The 21,869-nt window shown below is 47.0% G+C and overlaps 1 protein-coding gene across 2 annotated transcripts in view; it reads right to left on the reverse strand.

Moving 5' to 3' along the window:
* PFKL (phosphofructokinase, liver type) overlaps positions 1–21,869 on the reverse strand; it is a 304,230-nt gene that overhangs the window by 111,825 nt on the left and 170,536 nt on the right. For both annotated transcript variants that reach the window (XM_069225784.1, XM_069225783.1), the window contains exon 12: positions 16,575–16,638. In XM_069225784.1, coding sequence (XP_069081885.1) covers positions 16,575–16,638 — 64 coding nt within the window. The remainder of the gene's footprint in view (positions 1–16,574; positions 16,639–21,869) is intronic.

The following is a 21,869-nucleotide window of genomic DNA, read 5'->3' on the forward strand; positions in this document are numbered from 1 at the left end:
GTCTAAGGAGATCACTGATGAAATTACACCCAAACACTGGGAAACCCTCTGGCACGATATACCTAAAACATATTGGAGTTATCCCTGCAGGAAACTGCCTACAAACTAATGTACCAATGGTACTACTCTCCCTCTCGCCTGTCAACCATAAATCGGGGTACATCCCCACTATGCCAGAGGTGCTATCTTGAGGTGAGTGGCCTGATACACACGTGGTGGACTTGCCCCCACTTTCAAATATTTTGGCAAGAGATCCTTGGCCACATTAAGGCAGTACTGGGCTACCCACTCCCTGCTACAGCGCTCACAGTAATCTTGGGTATACGCTCGTCAGGCCTGATCGGCATGACTAAAGCAGACTGGACACTTTCCAGTTACAAGCTCCATGCAGAGCGACAGTTAATCACACTAGCGTGGAAACAATCCACCCCTCCCTCTCTGGTGCAGTGGTTGGCCTGCCTCTGTCATGTCATTGCGCTGGAGCAACGTAGCCACAAATTATCAGGCACAGATGCTATATTCCATAGAATATGGCACCGCTTACTCATCTACCATTCAAGAATGAAATTCACCTGCTCTTCCCCACCAAAATTAAAAGTGCCTGAACCCGTCCTCTGACTCCCACATTCCAACACCCTACTCAAAGATCCTTACTTTACTTCCCCATGGGAACTCCCTAGTTTTGAGCAGCAGAACCAAAATGTATTGACAAGCTATTTGATCTGCCTGTGTACTGCACAGACCCGAATGTTGTTACTCCTTTTCCCCTCCCCCTTCTCTCATTTGACACAACTTTATCTGCAACACAGAACTGCTTATACAGGCTGAAGAGGAGTTACTTACACCATTTCAGATATGTTTTGCAGAACATCCCTCCTCTAAATATCGCTAACAATGATGTATTGTTGTAACCAGATTACTGCTGTGATTATTAACTGCAAAGTACCCTTCCCCCTGTGCGACCTTTTTTTTTTCTTGTAAGCCTCAATGAACAGAGTTCAAAAGAAAAATCCAAACCATATTTAAAGCTGCCCTTTGAATGGTAATTCATGGTGTGATTGGGAGATTTATAGCCATGGGTATTTCCTTCATGCTTCTGCAGCTGTTAATTAGTCATGTGCAGGCATTTTATATTGATAAAACCTTTCCTGACATTACTGTTGGTATTTCCACATTGCATTGCTTAGGTCTGTTTTATATCACTATAGTTTTAAATATCATGCTGCCAAAACCTTGTATCCAGAATATTGACAACCACATCATGAAAGTAAGTGTATATATATATATATATATATACATATATATATATATATATATATATATATATATCTCTCTCGGTGAGTATAGTTCTATTCATATTGCTAATTCCACATCAATCTATCTTGGAGATACATCTGTACCCATTATATATCTCTTCAAGGTACACAGAAATGGGTTTAAGTACCTTCATGAAATTATGCAAAAAGTATTCCACATGAGAAATTGTGGCTGATGGCAGTTTCTCACGGTGTATCTTAACATAAACCTGGGTGGCCACTTGTAGGAAACTCGACTTCTCTTTGCAGATGTTCCCCCAATTTTTGCCTCCATTTGAACTACTAGATGCTGTTTTTTTGACTCTGAGAGTGCACTGGAGGCTACCAATAAGGCTCCAGTGGCAGTGTTCTTTCCCCTAAAAATGAAATACCAAATTGTAATCCAATTGGCAAAGACTTTAGCACTCCTGTAAGCTCCTAGTAAATGGCACCCCTAGTACCTAGAGCATGGGTACTAAAGAGGGTCCCTATGGGCTGCAGCATGTATTATGCCACACTAAAGGGCTCACATTAAAATACATACAGACTGCCATCGTAGAATGCGTGAAATGGTGCAAACCATTTTGAAAAAACAACACTGCATACACTCTGTGTGCAATGCCCAAATACTCTGCATGTCTTGTATGTAAGTCACCCCTACAGCAGGCCTTAAGAGCCCTAAGGCAAGGTGTATTATAATGCATGCAAGGGCATATCTACCTGAGCAGATATGCCCCGGTGATGTCTACTTCTATTACTAGAGATTGCAAGTGAAAAGGGAAGCCATTTTAAGGTATATACTAGGCACTGGTTACCCACCTACATAATGGGATCACTGAAACCTATGGTGTTTGGTATCAAACACCTCATCTTAACAAATCCATACTGATGCTAGTATTGGATTTATTATGCCATGCACCCTACTTCAAAAGAACAGTCGTACAGGTCATTCGAAAGTGACCGTTTGAAGTGTATGTTTTCCACTTAGGAAAACATTACCATATTAAAGGGTCATGCCTCAAATCTGACAGCTGTATTTTCTGTTTTGACATATCGATAACTCGAAAAGTACCTACCTAATCTTGAAGATCTTGGTGTCTAAATTAATATACGAATCTATGTTATTTTTCCAAATTGGTCTCAAGTTCCTTCTTAAGTGCGCCTCTCATTCATTGACTCTGTGTGTTCAACAAATTCTTAACACTACCCTCTAATTAGCCTATACTGCTCGCCCACACTAATGCAAAACAAAATGGTTACTAACCAGTAGGAGTAGTTCTGCAGCTTGAAGAGTTTTCGCGATTCACATGCTGTGCATTATTCCGCCATCTAATGGTTGGGTCCGGAAATGTTCTAGCTTGTCTTTTTATTTATTTATTTACTTTTTTAACTCTCTGGGCGGCATCAACCACCATTTGGTGTTAAGTCTGTCCTATGTTTGACATCAGGCGGTGCCCTGGAAGAACCTGTTTGTGGTCACCATCATCAGATTATTTTTTTCTTTTTTCCTTTATCCTATTCTCCTTTTTGTCTTTTTCTGTTTCCCTTCCCACTTGTTTACTTCCTGTCCCATTTCTGGGGAGGTAAGTGGGTCACACGTAAATCCAGAAAACTCTTCAAGCTTCAAAACTACTCCTACTGGTAAGTAACCATTTCGTTTTGGAGTATGACTCCTTTTCTAGATTTACATGCTGTGCATTAGATTATACAGCAGTATCCCCTTCCCTGGATGAAATGCGGATGAATTAGTAAACAGGTGTTGTAGTACCTTATGTTCCAACTGTGCTTCTTTATTCATCTGAATGTCCACACAGTAGTGTTTTGTGAAGGTGTGTGGATATTGCCCATGTTGCTGCTGTGCAGATTTCCTCAAGGGGCACGTTTGATACGAACGCTAGTCTTGCGTCCTTTTTCCTAGTTGAGTATGCCCTGGGATGTGCAGGTAAGTGTTTTCCAGCTTTTTTACTAGCAAGTTTGTATGGTTTCAACAATCCATCTTGTGACTGCTCCCTTGTATCCTTGGCAAATGAAACGAATAGCTGGTTTCCCTTGCAAAAATCCCTGGTTTCCTGCAGGTAACACATTAAAGCCCTTTGTACATCTAGAGTGTGTAGGGATCTTTCAGCTTGTGTCTTTGGTTCCTGGAAGAAAGCCTGCAGCTGTATGCTTTGGTTGACATAGAACTGTGTTACGACCTTTGGTAGGAAGAGTGGGTTTGTTCTACGGCCCACCTTGTCTTTACAGATTTGCAAGTACGGTTCCTGAATTGTCAGTGCTTGTAACTTGCTGACTCTGCACAAGGATGTGATTGCTATTAGAAACGCTGTTTTTCAAGTGGGAGATCTTAGATCTGATTTGCGCATGGGTTCTGACATCAACTGTGTTAATATAGTGTTCAAGTTTCATAACAGTGTTGAAACAGATCTTGGCAATGCCACCCTTTTAGAGCCCTCTAAGAATCTCTGGGGATGAGAAGAGGCTGGTGCCCGACATACCTCTAGTATAGGTCACTATTGCTGTTAAGTGCACCTTCAGTGATGCGTAGGTGAGGCAACTGTCAAGCAAGTGAGTGAAGTATATTAGCACCATTTCATGATGTGTTCTTGAATCTATCCTGTTGTTGTTTGTACACCAATGGTTGAATCTATTCCACTAGTCCATGTAACATTTTCATGGGTTGGTGTTCTACCGCCCGCTGAATTTCCATAGTTCCCAGGGGGAGCTGCAGGTGTCCGAATTTTAGATATTCAGGAGCCATATTCCTAGGCTGGAGTTAGGCTAGCTCAGGGTGGTACACGTCCAAGTGGTGTATTGCCAGTAGGTCCTTTACTGGTTTGATTGTGATTATATGATCCTTGGACATTTCCTGCAGATCCAAGTACCAGGTCTGTCTTGCCCATTAGGGGCTATGTGGATGAGTTTTGTTCTTGATCGTCTGGCCTCCTTCAGTACCCTTGGGATCAGGGGAATTGAAGCAAAGGCATGTGCAAATCCGCCTAACCCATTTACGGACAGGGCCTTCCCTTTTGACTGGGGGTGAGGAAACCTGGAGGCGAAGGGCTGGCAGTTTGCGTCTGTTGGTGTGGCGAACAAGTCAATGCTTGGCATGCCCCAAATTTTTTAAATCCTTTGTAGGATTTCTTGCTTTATCTCCCACTCGTGTGAGTTGGTTTCCTGTCTGCTCAATTTGTCAACCTAAGCAGTGAGCTCTCTTGGTATGTGCATTGCCTCTAGAGTCATCTGTCACTGTATCACCCATTGTCAAATCTCTTGGGGCTTGCTTCGATAAGGTGAAGGATTTTGTTCCCACTTGTTTTTTGAGGTAGAACATAGTAGTTGTGCTGTTCGTTTCATTCACTACATTTTTTCCTCTTAAATGTGTATGGAACACCCTTAGGGTTAGGGAGACCGTCTTCACCTCCAAGTAGTTCATATGCATCACTGCATCTGTGTCATTTCATATCCCATGTGTAGAAAAGTACCCTCTTTCTGGCATGGTTACCCCCACTTTTTGCCTGTGGTCAGTATGTGTGGACTGTGTGCACTGAAAACCTGCTAACCAGGACCCCAAAGACTATGCTCCCTCCCTTTAAACTTGGTTGCTTGGACTACACACACACCCCACATTTGGCATATATGGGGACACCAGCAAGTCCCTAGTACATGGTACCCAGGCACCCAGGGCATTGGGGCACCACAGGTCCCCCATGGGCTACAGCTTGTATTATGCCACCCATGGGGGGGGTCCATGCAATGTGTATCTGCAGGCCTGCCATTGCAGCCTGCATGAAAGGGTGCATGCGCCTTTTTCACCTTAGGTCACTGCACTAGGTCACTGTAAGTCACCCCTATAGTAGGCCCTCATAGCCCAGAAGCCGGGGTGCAGGTACCTGTGTGTGAGGGCACCTCTGCATGAGCAGAGGTTCCCCCACAAACTCCGGCTCCATTTTAATGGACTTTGTGAGTGCGGGGACGCCATTTTATGCGTGTACTGGATATAGGTCACTACTTATGTCCAGCTACATAATGGTAACTCCGAGCCTATACATGTTTGGTATCAAACATAATGGAGTCATACCCCAATCCTGTTGCCAGTCTTGTAAGCATGATTCCATGCACTATGGGGGCTCCTTAGAGGACCCCCAGCATTGCTCCTACCAGCTTTCTGGAGTTTTCCAGGGAGCCCAAGCTGCTGCCACCCCTCAGATAGGTATCTGCCCTCCTGCTGCTTGATCAGCTTGAACCCCAGAAGGCAGAACAAAGGATTTCCTTTGGGAGAGGGAGGTAACTCCCTATCCCTTTGGAATTAAGTGTTACATGGCTTCAGAGGGGTAGCCTCCCCAAGCCACTGGTATGCATTGAAGTGCACATTTGGTGCCCTCTGTGCATAAACCAGTCTGCACCGGTTCAGGGACCTCCAGTCCCTACTCTGGTGCGAAACTGGATAATGGAAAGAGGAGAGACCACTCCCCTGTCCATCACCACCTCAGTGGTGATACCCAGAGCTCCTCCAGAGTGTCCCTTGTTTCTGCTAACTTGAATCCAAGGTGGGCAGAGGCCTCTGGGAGTGTCTGAGTGGCTAGGTCAGGCAGGTGACATCAGAGCCCCCTCCTGATAGGTGGCCATCTGGCTAGGTGACCAATCCCCCTTCCAGGGCTATTTAGATTCTCCCTCTTGGGGGGGGTCCTCTTGGCTTGCAAGATTCCAGCAGGACTCATCTGCAAACTCTACTTTTACTTCTGGCCACTGGAACTGCTACTGGACCCTCCAAGATCTGACAATCCGCATCCACGACGAGGACTCTGCTTGCAACATTGTTTCCACAGCTCCTTCCAGCTTCTGCAACATTTCCCTGGCTGTGCATCCTCGGAAGGCGGCAAGTCTTCAGTCTGCACGAGAAGGAAGAAGGAATCTCCCTTAGAGTGAAGGAGTCGATCCCCTGCATCCTCAGGTACCAACTGCAACGACAACGGGCTGCGTGGACCTTCTCTCATCCAGAGCTGCGTGGATCCTGCATCACAGGTGGTGGTGGTCTGGAGTGGCCCCCTTAGTCCTGTCTGCCAGCTGTCCAACTCTGGTGAAGTTAAGCCTGTGCCTTCCCTCGCAGGACAGTATCCGGTGCACTGCATCTCTTGCAGCTACCAAGGCTTGTTGGCAACTCCTCCAAGGTATCTTCAGGCTCGGTGTAGCCCCAGCCCTCTTCCCTGTGAAGCACAGCCCTCTACGTGATTCTCCTGCGGCGTGGGACCTTTCTTCAGTTGTGCTGCGTGGGCTCCTCAGACTCCTGGGCCCTTTTCCAGTGGGTCTCCTGTGGGGGCTGCCTTTTCTTAAGTAGACTCACTGCCTTGCTGAGGGTCCCCTGAGACTCCCCTCTCCCACTCCCTCGTGGGTTGAGTCCTCCTGGACCTTGCTGGTCCCCAGCAGCTCCACTTTTCTTTCACTGCGTATTTTGCCTTTGCCAAGGCTTGTTGGTGGCTCTTCCATGCCACAAACAGACTATAATCTTCCATCCGGCGTGGGAGATCGAATGCATCCTCCAGGAACTCTTCACCGACTCCAGGGATGCATTGTTGAGCGTCTTCGTCCTACCGTCAACCAACTCCTGCAACCACAGACAGGTGAGTAGTGGCTCCTGCCACCACAGGACACTTCTGCGACTTCTGGACTTGGTCCCCGTCTTTTTCAGGTCTTCCTCTTCAGGAATCCACCACTGGTTTCTTGCAGTCTTGTCTGGGTGTTGCATTATCCTTTTTTCAGTCCTTTTGGTGGTTTGAGGAAAATCCAGTGACTTACTCCTTTCACCATGGTCTGTGAGGGGCACTGTGGTACTTACCTTTGGGGTTTCCTAGTTCCCCCAGCTCCCCTCTACAGATTCCGCTTACCTAGATGGGGGTCCTGCATTCGCATTCCATTTTTATATTATATGGTTTGAGCTCCCCCTAGGGTCACTATTGCCTATGTCTATTGCACTGTTTTCTATTGCTATTCATGCCTATTTCTGATCCCTAGTGTACATATTTATGTGTTTATTTACCTCCTGTTGGGGTAACTGCCTATCTAGTATTTTTTGTAATTGTGTCACTAAAATAAAGTACCTTTATTTTTGTAACACTGATTGTTTTCTTTCATGTGTGTAAGTGCTGTGTGACTACAGTGGTATTGCATGAACTTTGCATGTTTCCTAGATAAGCCTTGGCTGCTTATCCACAGCTACCTCTAGAGAGCCTGGCTTCTAGACACTGCCTACACTTCACTAATAGGGGAACCCTGGACCTGGTATAAGGTGTAAGTACCATAGGTACCCACCACACACCAGGCCAGCTTCCTACACCATGTACTTTCAGGGTTCCTGTGTGTGCTCCCAAATCTTTGTAGGATGCATTAATCGTTATGGTCACAGTTGGAGCTGGTGTTTAGAATGGTCTCCCTACATTTATGTTTGTCAAGTTCCCCTATTGTATCTCCTTCTGTACTCTTGCTGTGCCAACCACTAGATCCTACCAGCTCCCTCTGGCTAGAGACCACTTGTTGCAGATCCATTCCTGGATGGGTCACTGGTGCAGTCTTGCACATGGGAGCAATGGGATGCATGTTGCCATCCTGCCAATGAGTTTCATGACAGTCCTCATCGTCAGAGACTGGCCCTTTTGGTACAGGCAAGTCTGATTTTCGATCACCTTTGCTCCCTTCTGAACAGGGTATGCGCTTTTGCTTTCTTGGAGTTCAATGTAGCTCCTAGAAACACTTTCACTTGCTCTGGTTGTGGTGATTTCTTGTGATTTGTGAAACCTAGGAGTTTTAGTGTGTGCATGACTTTTTACTTGTCTTTCTGAAACGTCTTCTTTGATTATACTTTTACTAGCCTCTCATCTAGGTACAGGTAGACATGAATGCCCTGTGTGCTGCTACAACTGCGAGGACTTTTGTGAAGACTCTTGGTGCAGACTATGTCGAAGGACAATACTGTGAATTGGTAGTGCTTTTTGTCAAGCACAAAATGGCGGTATCTTTTGTGTTTTTGATTTATATCTATGTGTAGGTATGCATCCTTTAGATCTAAGTTGGCCATATAATCTGCTTCTCTCAGGAGTGGTATATAATGTCCTGCAATGTTGTCATTTGGAAATGTGTTCGAATGAATAAGTTTATAAATCTGAGATCCAGAATTGGTCTTATGGTTCCATATTCTTTTGGGACCAGAAAATATGGTGAGCAGCCAAAGCTGAGTGCACTAATTCCTCTCCCGTGAAATTCAGTTTTGGTGATCTTTGAGGAGGTTGTCTGTTTAACTATAACTCTATGCAATATCCATGGCGGATTATATTTAAGATCCACTTGTCTGATGTTATTTTCCTCCACTCCTGGAGGAATACTTTTATTCTGCCCCTACTGGTGTTATGTGTTGGACGTTTTCTTTGCAAGAGTCACTTGGTTGATGTTCCAGCTCTCTTGGGGGCTGGCCTCTTCCTCTTGCTGTTCCTCAAAAGGGCTGTCTCCCTGGGTGATGCCACTGCTGGCATGTTGGCAGGTGTGAAGCCTGATGTGAGGTACTTTGTGGCAGTTATTGCTGCCCTGTCATGAAGGGCGCCCTACCAGCGAGTCTTCTGCTTGGGATTCCTCTCCTGCATATGCCCCTGAACTGAACTGCTCCCATTGCCCTTGCAATCCTTTTTATATTTGTTGCAGGGTGTCATCCACTGCCTGTCCGAATAGGGGAGCTCCTGTGAAAGGCATGTTTATTATAGAGTCCTGTAACTCCAATTTAAATCCAGATACCCTGGGCCAGGCATGCCTCCTTATGGGTGTTCCTGTGCACATCTGTCTGCTGGCTTTATCTGCTGCATCCAGTGCCGACTTTACATAGTTGTTCGCTATATTTTCTCCCTTCTATATGACTGCCTTGGCCCTTTTGTAATATTTATCAGGCAGGTGTTGCATGAGGCTTTCCATCTCTTCCCACTGTTGATGCCCATAAGGGCGCTGGGATTGGCTGTCCTCCACTAGGTAGCAGCCTCTCTCTTCATTTTCCTGCTCATGGAGTCAAGCCTCTTACTTTCTTTCTGGGGCGGTGGCCCCCGTGAAAGTGGGAGCATTGTTTCTCTTCCTTGCAATAGCTATGATAATGGAGTCTGCAGGAACATTTCATTTGATGTCATTCGGATCCTGAGTGGAATGTCTATTTTTCCTCCACTCTAGGTGTGACTGCCCTTGCCATGGCAGGTTCCCTGAAGGCAACTTTGCCTTGGTCAAGGATGCTGGGTAGCATGAGCAGACATAAGTATCCCTTCAGGGACGGTATCACAGTCTCTAGGAGAAAGCATGCTCCCTCCTTCTCCTCCTCTTGCTAGACCTCAGAGGTCTCTTCTGCCCTTTCAACTGTGTTGCACATCGACAGGTCAGCAGGAGGTGATGTCTACACCCTTTTTGGGCAATTCTGTGTCGAGGTCTTGCCATGTGTCCTCGACATGGCTGGAGTCGAAGGCCAGCGCATACTAGGTCTCTTTGAGTTCGAAGAACTCTTCCTGTTCTTCATTGTTGGGTACTGGTGTTGCTGGTGCCTCCAGGGTCGATTGCTCATCCTCAGCCTCCGTTGCCATCAAGGGTTTCATAGGAATGTGAAATTCCTTCCTTCAAGGAGTCATTGAAGTCCTTTTTTCCTGTGTATGTGGGCGGATATTTCAGCCTGAAGCCTCCTTTTCTTATCAACCTTGAGTGCTTTTTGCCCACTGTCGGCGTTGTTTTTTTCTGTGTAGAAAGGTTCCCTCATCTTCGAGGCTCTCAATTTCTCTCTCGCTCCTTTTCGTGTGGAGGTATGCATTGAGGCTTTCAATGGAGCCTCTGGCCTTTTGGTATCTTTTGTTTGGGATTTGTGTGGATCGTTTGATTTAGCTGAACTTCGGTCGACGATTGCTTCAGCACAAAGGCTGCTTTATGTGGTCTAGGGACTTCATGTACTTGCCTTTCGGCTGCTTCACCTTTTTTCTGTAGTCATCCTTTATCCCCATTTTCAGTGCCTGAGTTTTTTGGGGGTCGGCCTCAAAGATTTCGACATCCAAATCTCCCACTCTTGCTGTTTTGGCCTCTTTAACAATCTCCTCCTCATCCCTTTAAAGGCAGAGGTGTCTGAACGACTCTTACTTCTGTGCCGTCGCCATGATGTAATGCTTGAGCCTCTATCAGCGTCGTACCTTGAGTGTCGTTGGCACAAATTCCACGCAGGCCTTACAGTCTTGGTCTCTGTGGTCCTTAGGCAGGCAAAAATTGCAAATCTTCTTGGTGTCTCTCTTTGTAAACTTATGATGGAAATTGGGACAAAATTTAAATGTTTTTTTTTTCCATGACCCTTAAGTGTCCCCGCTCTCTTCATTCTCCGGTGATGGTGATCTTTACTGGCAGGGTCCCCCATTGGGGCCAAGGAGGTTCCCCTCTCCTCAGTAGTCTTCTTCACCCTCCTTGACAATTTCTTTCAATTTTCTTCAAATTCAGAAAAAAAACTGAAAAACGTTCATAAATTCTTCGGAGCTCCTTCGTCGTACTTCCAGACCAAATGGTGGAAAAGAAAATCCAAAGATGGCAACACTCACAGGAACTTCCAGGGCACTGTCTGACGTCACACAGAGGACGGACTTAGCACCAAATGGTGATCGATGAAGCCCAGAGAGAAAAATAAATTAAAGGCTAGAACGTTTCTGCACCCAACCACTAGATGGAATAATAATGCACAGCATGTGAATCCAGAAAAGGATTCATGCTGGAAAACAAGACTGCCCTTAGTGTCTCTGGTGCTATATGCCTTGAAGCCTCTTACAAATGTTTGTGACAAACACTAGATCAGATGGATATTGTGAATCCACAAGATGAATGTATAAATAAGAAATTATAGTTTAATCCTGGAGTTAGGATGTTGCTTGCATTGGATACAGACTTGTACCTTTACCTTGAGTGACCTGACTGCATAGGAAACTGGTATCCCGACCTTTGTTGGCACAGCTAGTATGCTAATCTATCAAGTGCGCCAAGGCTTATGCCTAGCCATCGTGAAGTCAAGGTTCAGAACCTGTTCTGTGACCTGGAAGGGCACACAATAAGTGCCCTCTTTTGTGACAGAGGACCACTGTTCAAGTACGGATTGTTGACATCATGTGGTGTGTTGACCGACTGTTTAGGATTAATAGTCCTGAGCAGAGCTTATCTGTTCTAGGAAGAATTTTACAGACTGCTCATACTTATAAAAACGTTCTGCTCCAGTATACCACCCAAAACTGTGTGCTGACATTTCATATGTGTGTCGAGAGCATGTATGCACTATGTATGTGTAGCACATAAATTACAGTGAGAATATGAGCAATGGGGGTATGGTTTGTGATACTACTTTGGTTGGCCCCGGTCCGTGGTTCACTATATTACAGAACGGAGGGTGGATACTGCTTCCTCCGGACAATGTGTATTGACTAAACACCTGCAGTTGGAGGTTGACGACCGGACACGGAAGAGAGGGAACATAGAGGAACGTAGGGCGGCGGCCTTTAAAAATTCTATGACAACCTTTTAGCAAGCAGTTGCTGATTAAATTTTCCTGAGCACTTTCATTCTGTGGAAGGGAGCGAAGAGAGAGGGATACAGCACATTCCCATTGCCGTTTCAGGAAGGCTACAGAGTCTTTACACTTCATTGTGCCCACCCTTTGTGTACTCCTGCTTGTGTACTCCTGCTTGGAAACGCATTGCCACGGTCTGCTGTAAGCCATCACCTTGTACAAAGGCTGTGTTCTGCACTACAGCCAGAAAATGTCACTTGACAGGCAGCAATCTCAAATCATTGCAGCACCTTAGACAATGGATCAACATATCCTGACTGGAAAAGGAATATAAATGTGGAACACAGCTGTTACACTGACCAAGGAAGAGAGTGCTCTGTAGAGTAGTCAAAGAGCTGCTGTGCGACCAGGGCTAGTGTCCTCATGGCAGCCAGTCACCCATAGGTAAGGGGTCATCACCTAAAGTCTGCACAACTAGCAGTAGAAGCTGAGAGAGAGAGTGTGAGTGTCAGTGTGAGTGTGTGAGTGTCAGTGTGAGTGTGTCTGTGTGTGTGTGTCTGGTCCTGCAGAATGAGAGTTTACCCCAAAAGGAGGCATCCAGTCCTGTTCCAGGCATGTGGAACAGCCATAAGATGCTATCTACTAATGAAAGCATAACCCACGGTGATCATGATATGAAAGATTATCCTGTCCCCCCTACACAGTTTATTTGGTGAATTGTGGGTAGAAAACATGCAGCTCAAGATTGCCATGTGCATTTCGGTATATCTTCAGCATATTTTAAAAGACTAGTGCAGCCACTGCTCAGTGTGATGTGCCAAATCACTTTCATCCCCATAGTGGGCAGCCTACCCCCATAGCCCAGAGGCTGCAACTGCCAAGGACAAAGCTCCTGGTCCATCTGCACTATGAACCGGAATAGTTCCATTAAGGAGTGTGGCTGCCATCTGTGGTCCCATATCACTGCTGAGCATGCTGATAGTGATGGTGAGAAATAGGGAACAGTACTGACTAAAGCTGCTAAAGCTACATCCCTTATGGACGGGTAAAATAGGGCCAGCCAGAAAAAGACTGACATTTTATCTTAAATTAAAGAGACTAGCCTGCTGTTGGAAACCTATCATTACCATTGAGAACTATTTTAGCTCAAGATTATACAAAATGACCTACCAGTTGATACTGCATTTTGATAACAGCGACCTTGCACCTGCGCGGTTACCTGCATGCTGCTATATCCTTGAGTTATTTTATACCTGGGAAGCTCATGGGGATGGGAAGGGAGTGTAGGAAAGTACCATCTTGCCTGGCATGTTACCCCCATTTTTCACTGTATATATGTTGTTTTAGTTGTATGTGTCACTGGGACCCTGGTAACCCAGGGCCCCAGTGCTCATAAGTGTGCCTGAATGTGTTACCTGTGTAGTGACTAACTGTCTCACTGAGGCTCTGCTAATCAGAACCTCAGTGGTTATGCTCTCTCATTTCTTTCCAAATTGTCACTAACAGGCTAGTGACCATTTTACCAATTTACATTGGCTTACTGGAACACCCTTATAATTCCCTAGTATATGGTACTGAGGTACCCAGGGTATTGGGGTTCCAGGAGATCCCTATGGGCTGCAGCATTTCTTTTGCCACCCATAGGGAGCTCTGACAATTCTTACACAGGCCTGCCACTGCAGCCTGAGTGAAATAACGTCCACGTTATTTCACAGCCATTTTACACTGCACTTAAGTAACTTATAAGTCACCTATATGTCTAACCTTTACCTGATAAAGGTTAGGTGCAAAGTTACTTAGTGTGAGGGCACCCTGGCACTAGCCAAGGTGCCCCCACATTGTTCAGAGCCAATTCCCTGAACTTTGTGAGTGCGGGGACACCATTACACGCGTGCACTACATATAGGTCACTACCTATATGTAGCTTCACAATGGTAACTCCGAATAGGGCCATGTAACACGTCTATGATCATGGAATTGCCCCCTCTATGCCATCCTGGCATAGTTGGCACAATCCCATGATCCCAGTGGTCTGTAGCACAGACCCTGGTACTGCCAAACTGCACTTCCTGGGGTTTCACTGCAGCTGCTGCTGCCAACCCCTCAGACAGGCATCTGCCCTCCTGGGGTCCAGCCAGGCCTGGCCCAGGATGGCAGAACAAAGAACTTCCTCTGAGAGAGGGTGTGACACCCTCTCCCTTTGGAAAATGGTGTGAAGGCAGGGGAGGAGTAGCCTCCCCCAGCCTCTGGAAATGCTTTGTTGGGCACAGATGTGCCCAATTCTGCATAAGCCAGTCTACACCGGTTCAGGGGACCCCTTAGCCCTGCTCTGGCGCGAAACTGGACAAAGGAAAGGGGAGTGACCACTCCCCTGACCTGCACCTCCCCTGGGAGGTGTCCAGAGCTCCTCCAGTGTGCTCCAGACCTCTGCCATCTTGGAAACAGAGGTGCTGCTGGCACACTGAACTGCTCTGAGTGGCCAGTGCCACCAGGTGACGTCAGAGACTCCTTGTGATAGGCTCCTTCAGGTGTTGCTAGCCTATCCTCTCTCCTAAGTAGCCAAACCCTCTTTTCTGGCTATTTAGGGTCTCTGTCTCTGGGGAAACTTTAGATAACGAATGCAAGAGCTCAGCCGAGTTCCTCTGCATCTCTCTCTTCACCTTCTGCCAAGGAATCGACTGCTGACCGCGCTGGAAGCCTGCAAACCTGCAACATAGTAGCAAAGACGACTACTGCAACTCTGTAACGCTGATCCTGCCGCCTTCTCGACTGTTTTCCTGGTGGTGCATGCTGTGGGGGTAGTCTGCCTCCTCTCTGCACTAGAAGCTCCGAAGAAATCTCCTGTGGGTCGACGGAATCTTCCCCCTGCAACCGCAGGCACCAAAAAGCTGCATTACCGGTCCCTTGGGTCTCCTCTCAGCACGACGAGCGAGGTCCCTCGAATCCAGCAACTCTGTCCAAGTGGCCCCCACAGTCCAGTGACTCTTTAGTCCAAGCTTGGTGGAGGTAAGTCCTTGCCTCACCTCGCTAGACTGCATTGCTGGGAACCGCGACTTTTGCAGCTACTCCGGCCTCCGTGCACTTCCGGCGCAAATCCTTTGTGCACAGTCCAGCCTGGGTCCACAGCACTCTAACCTGCATTGCACGACCTCCTAAGTTGTTCTCCGGCGACGTGGGACTTCTTTGTGCAACTTCGGGTGAGCACCGTTTCACGCATCCTCGTAGTGCCTGTTTCTGGCACTTCTCCGGGTGCTACCTGCTGCTAAGAGGGCTCCTTGTCTTGCTCGACGTCCCCTCTACCTCCTAGTCCAATTTGCGACCTCCTGGTCCCTCCTGGGCCACAGCAGCATCCAAAAACGCTAACCGCACGATTTGCAGCTAGCAAGGCTTGTTGGCGTTCTTTCGGCGGGAAAACACTTCTGCACGACTCTACAAGGCGAGAGGGATCCGTCCTCCAAAGGGGAAGTCTCTAGCCCTTTGCGTTCCTGCAGAAACCGCAGCTTCTTCTGTCCAGTAGAAGCTTCTTTGCACCCGCAACTGGCATTTCCTGGGCATCTGCCCATCTCCGACTTGCTTGTGACTTTTGGACTTGGTCCCCTTGTTCCACAGGTACCCTAGATTGGAAATCCACAGTTGTTGCATTGTTGGTTTGTGTCTTTCCTGCATTATTCCTCTAACACGACTTCTTTGTCCTTAGGGGAACTTTAGTGCACTTTGCACTCACTTTTCAGGGTCTTGGGGAGGGTTATTTTTCTAACTCTCACTATTTTCTAATAGTCCCAGCGACCCTCTACAAGGTCACATAGGTTTGGGGTCCATTCGTGGTTCGCATTCCACTTTTGGAGTATATGGTTTGTGTTGCCCCTATCCCTATGTTTCCCCATTGCATCCTATTGTAACTATACATTGTTTGCACTGTTTTCTAAGACTATAATGCATATTTTTGCTATTGTGTATATATATCTTGTGTATATTTCCTATCCTCTCACTGAGGGTACACTCTAAGATACTTTGGCATATTGTCATAAAAATAAAGTACCTTTATTTTTAGTATAACTGTGTATTGTGTTTTCTTATGATATTGTGCATATGACACTAAGTGGTACTGTAGTAGCTTCACACGTCTCCTAGTTCAGCCTAAGCTGCTCTGCTAAGCTACCATTATCTATCAGCCTAAGCTGCTAGACACCCTATACACTAATAAGGGATAACTGGGCCTGGTGCAAGTACCCCTTGGTACTCACTACAAGCCAGTCCAGCCTCCTACAGGGAGCACTTGAGGTGATGTGGTGCCTAGCGAGAGTACGCAGTTGAAATAACCAAAACCTGGTTTGAACCTCATTAATGTGTGTAACATTCTGTTTTTGCTCTGACATTAATGTACTTTGCTATTTTTAAGACAAGCAAAGGAAATTATGGTGTCTGTCTGTTGACTGTTTGAGTTCTGAATTTGTGTCTACAAGTATCTCTCTGACAAGCCTTTGACTGCTTGCCCTCGCTACCCAGTCCGTCAAGTGTGGAAGAGGTATACTTGGAACAGTTTAAGACACCACAGTGGGATGTAGCCCAGGACACCAGTGGCAAAAAAAAACACCCACAAGGCTCTGTCGTCCTTCTCTGCTCTGTGAGCTACCAACGAGAAACTGACTCACTGGCATACCATAATGGCTTATCATTCCTCACTATTTCAGACACAATAAAATATATTGGCAAAGAAAAAACATTGGAAATTCAGTGGTTACCTTAAAGGTTGCAGGTTTCTGGTGAGCAAGAAGTTTGTACATATTCCAATTATTTTCAAAACTCCTGAAAAGAAATAGAAGAGTTATCTTTAAAGCAGAAGTTGCTTCCATACAAAATAAACAAATATTTTTGCTGTTGTTAAAACAGTTACCTATTTGTGACAACTGTTGTCTAGTATGCATAGGTGAAAATTGTTGTACTACGCCTATCCTGCTATCTAGTGGTTAGGTCCCAAAATGTTTTGTTCCTCCCAATCAACAGTTCAACTTCTGTGGACCCACACGGAACAAGAGGACCCCCACCGAAGCAATTTGTAACATTTTAACCACAAAATAATACATAAAAATATAAAAGCAAGTATACATAAAACAAATACACAAGTGATGAAATGTTTTATTTAATTCACAAACAAGTGGAAAAATCAAAATCTAACTTAAATGGGAAGGCTGGGGGTGTGGCCAAGATGGCGGGCAATTAGGAAGCGACTTCGGTCCTCTCACCCACCACTGAAGGGCTAGGATACAATTCCCCTCAAATAAGTCAGTTTGAGCGGACTCACTGTGGGCTAAGACAAATTGTGACACACGGCCGTACTGAATCGCATTAGGCCCTATGAGTGCCGCCTTCGCTGCCGGGGCCTCTAGAGGACAGGAGACAGCCCGCCCCCCCCCCGGGGGATCACTGGCACCTAGTTGGAGCAGAACTTTCCAGTACCAGCGGGCCGCGGCTACATCTGAGGAGGCCCGCGGCTGGCACTGAGATGGATTGGGTGCAGCCGAGCAAAGTACATCGACTGTGCCTGGGCCTAGCAGAAGCCCCCATCCACAGAGTGAAGGTGAGCCCAGCGTGGCGCATCCCAGCAAATGTCGTAGCCAAGTCCCTGCCTCCCAGCAGAGACAGCAAATATGATGCCACAGCAGAAATAGACATTGGCACAGCGGGCCATGGTACCAGTCTGAGCAGTACAGGGGCCGGGGCCTTCCCCCGACAGCTGGCCACCTCTCTCAATAGGAGATCAGCATGTGTCTAGCACAGAGGCACCTGTGGATGCTGCGAGGCCTCGGGTGTGCTGGGAGCAGGCAGCTTCACAAGTGGCACCAGCCGAAAGGGAGTGTCGCTTCCCCCTTCACCCCCTTCCTCAGGGGGCAACCATGAAAACGGCCTGCCCCATTTAATGAGAAGCAGACCATAGATGGCTGCCCTAAAGCTACAGGCGGGATCAACCCTTTTCTAGCCTGAGGAGGACGAGGAGGGCAAATTCAATGCATTGCTCAGCGCTTTCCCTCCCAGAGTGCTGCCCTGCTAATCACTTCCTGATTTGCCTACAGTGGGAAATGGCACAATATAACGCACCGCATATGCTCTCTGGCCCTCCCTCTGTACCACGCACCACTGAAACATCTCCCTGCAACACACTTTGGGTGACTGAAGAGCCATAATAGCCCAGGCTGCTGCCCCCTTTCAACACAAAGAGCCCATCTTTTAGCAACCCCCAGACCCAAAGAAACTCTCACAGGTTACTGGCTTCTGACCCTACACCCAGGCCGCTCCGACAGGGACCTGCGGACCAGAGGTACCACCGGCGCAGTCTGGCAGAGGGGACGACACTAGCTACCAACACAAAGTAGGAGCATGCAATGATCCCGAGCAAAGGCTCCAGGCACGGCACACAACTCCACTTAAAGTAATGACTAGCGGCCTATAGGATCTGTCTTGGTCGGAGCCCTCATAGACCGGAGACTGGTACACGGAATTGGGGACCCTTTTCTCTCTATACGCACCTCTTCTCGGATACAGACCTCAGCGGGAGCTTGCAACCTTGCCGTTAAACCAAACTATCTACAACACAGGAAAGGAGCATGGCAGCTGCACGTAATAAAAAGGACTGTACCCTCAAAGGCATGCTGACAAATCCGACAACAGGACCCAGCGGTGACTGTCCCGCTCTCTCTAACCGCAAAATGCAACCAGAGGGTGTGGAAATAGAAGGCCCTATAATCCCGTCCTCTCTTGAGGTACACTCCGCCTCCCCCAAGGAGGACCTCCAAACAGTCAAAAAGGAACTTTCTCAAGAACTGAAAACTGGTCACAAGGTCCTCGCCGATCCTGGGGACTGAGTATGAAACTTGGAAGTTCAGGAAACAGGCAGAGGCAAAGAAATCGAGCAATTGCAGCGAGAATTCCTTTGCCTTAGAGATCAACAAATAGATATCCAGGCACATAAAGAGGACCTGGAGAACTGGTTCTTGAAAAACAATATCTGAACTAGAGGCATCCCCAACAGGGAGGAGAACGACAACATGGAGGCCTACGTCCAAGCTCTTTTTGTTCAGATTCTGGAGGCACCATCCAGCTCAACCATCCAGCTGGATCGCACGCACAGGAATGGCCCCCACGGTCCTGGACTGGTCCACCGGCTAATATATTGATATGTCTGCATGAATTCCTGGTGAAAGGACAGATCCTTCGCAAAGCCCAGTGTCTACCACACACAGTGGCCCACTGTGTGGTGGACACCTAGGGTATTACAATTTATACTTTATCCAAGCAAACCCCTATTAGTGAGTGTTACAGTGTCTAGACAGCCAAGGCTCTCTAGGGTAGCTGTGGTAAGCAGCCAAACTTATCTCGAAGGCACGTGAAGCACTTACAATACCACAGTAGTCACACAGTAGCTTATCACACATGAAAGGAACTACACAGTGTTGCAAAAATAAAGGTACTTTATTATAGGCACACCAAACTAGGCTACTCCCTCCCAAACGAAAGAGGATGAGACTAACATTTCCCCAGAGAGTCTTCATTGTCTAACTGGAAAAACCTGGAACGTCCACTTGCATTGGCAGTCCTGGGTCTATGTTCTACTGTAAAGTCCATTCCCTGTAGGGAGATGGGCCACCTCAAAAGTTGAGGGTTCTCACCTTTCATTTGCATTAGCCATCTGAGAATTTGTCATTGGTCAGTTTGGACAATGAAGTGAGTACCAAACAAATATGGTCTCATCTTCAGGGATGAAACCACAGCAACATCCATGTCAATGGCACTCCAATGCTGTTCCCTGGGTAGTAGCCTCCTGCTAATAAAAGCATCAGGTTGGTCATGGCCATCATCATTGGTTTGGGACAGGACTACTTCTATCCGTTGTTCAGAGGCATCTGCACAATTAAGTGCTTAGAGTAGTCTGGAGCTTTGAGAACTGGTGCTGAGCACATTTCCTCCTTCAGGTTGTCAAAGGCGTTTTGACAATTAACAGTCCAGTTACTTTCCTGGGCATCTTCTTAGAGGTCAGTCCTGTGAGCGGGGTCACAATCGATCAATACCCCTTCACAAACCTCCTTTAATAACCAGTGAAGTCAAGGAATGCCCTAACTTGAGTATGGGTTTTAGGAGCTTCCCAGTCCAGAATTGTATGGATCTTGGGCTGCAAAGGCTGCACTTGGCCTCCACCTACAAGGTGGTCCACGTATACAACAGTGCCCTGCCCAATCTGCCATTTGGATGCCTTGAAAGTGAGGCCTGCAGATTGCAGAGCCTGCAAAACCTTCCCCAAGTGGACCAGGTGATACTGCCAGGAGGAGCTAAACAGTAATATCTTCTAGATATGCTGTACTAAAAGACTGCAAGCCAGCAAGGACTTGATTCACCAACCTCTAGAAGGTGGCAGGGGCATTCTTTAAACCAAAGGGCTTAACAGTGAATTGATAATGCTCATCAAGTGTAGAGAATGCAGTCTTTTCTTTTGTTCCTGGTGCCATGCGAATTTGCTAGTACCCTGCAGTCAAGTCAAAGGTACTGAGAAACCTTGCTGTACCTAATTTGTCTATCAGCTCTTCAGCCTTTGGAATAGGGTGAGCATCTGTCTTGGTGACAAAGTACAGACCTCTGTAGTCTACACAGAACCTCATTTCTTTCTTTTCACCATGGAGATGAGGTTTGGGGACTACAACCACTGGGCTAGCCCGGGGACTGTCAGAGGGTTCAATAACTCTTAAGTCTGGCATCTTGTTGACTTCAACTTTGATGATCTCCTTAACTTGATGAGACTGCTGATAGAGATTGGATTTGACAGGCAAACTGTCTTCTGTGTCCATATCATGGGTACACGTGTGTCTGTCCAGGGGTTAAGGAAAAGAGCTCTGCATACTGCTGCGAGATTGTCTACAGTGAGCCTGCTGTGGAGCAGAGAGGGTGTCTGAGTAAACCACTCCATCAACTGACCCAGCTTTTGGGTTGTGAGAGAGGAGGTCAGGGAGAGGTTCACGCTCTGCTTCCTGTTTGTCATCAATAACCATCAGCATGGTTACATCAGCTCTGTCACAGAAAATCTTGAGGCAGTTCACATGGATCATCGTTTTGGGTGTCCTGCTACTGCCCATGTCTACCAAGTAGGTGACCTCACTTTTCTTCTCTAGGATAGGATAAGGGCCACTCCACTTGCCCTGGAAGCCACAGGCTCCCGAACTCATACCTTCTGCCCTGGTTTTAAACTCCACCAGTGCAACATTTTGGTCATACCACTGCCTCTGGAGCTGTTGGCTGGCCTCAAGGTTTTTGGATGCTTTTTCCATGTACTCTGCCGCCCTAGAGCAGAGGCTCAGTACATAGCCCACCACATCTTTGCTGAGGCTCGTGGAGAGTTCTCTCCCAACCCTCCTTCACAAGTCCAAGTGGTCCCCTAACACAATGGCCAAATGGGGTCCTCTAACACGATGGCCAAAGGGGGGAAACCCTACTGCCTTCTGAGGCACCTCTCTGTAGGCAAAATGCAAGCATGGTAAGAGGACCTTCCATCTCCTTTTGAGTTGTTCAGGGAGCCCCATGATCATGCCCTTCTATGTCTTGTTGAATCTTTCAACAAGTCCATTGGTTGGTAATTGGTATGGTGCGGTGAACTTATACGTAACCCCATATTCATTCCACATGTGTTTCAGCTAAGTTGACATGAAGTTGGCACCTCTGTTAGTGCCAGGACCCAACAACTCTACCTAATTGGTCAACATTCTCAGGGGCATTGTTTCAATCATGTGCATGTAGCACCAATGGATTGCTTGTAACGTCATTGTACTGTCTGCATTTCAGGATAGATATTGCCGATGTTTCATATGTACTTGATGTTACCAAAGCTTGTTGCACTATATAGTTGTTTTCACCAATGCTTGTTGAACACATGTGACTGTGTCAAGTCCTAGTGCTTCTAAATGTGTCAAGTTCACTTGTTTATTGGTTGCCAGGCAACCACCACGCCCCCAAGGTCTCCAGGGAGCAGCTGCCTCCTGTTTTCAAAAGCATGAGTC

This window comes from Pleurodeles waltl, chromosome 3_1 (assembly GCF_031143425.1).
Source record: "Pleurodeles waltl isolate 20211129_DDA chromosome 3_1, aPleWal1.hap1.20221129, whole genome shotgun sequence".
NCBI classification, from domain to species: domain Eukaryota; kingdom Metazoa; phylum Chordata; class Amphibia; order Caudata; family Salamandridae; genus Pleurodeles; species Pleurodeles waltl.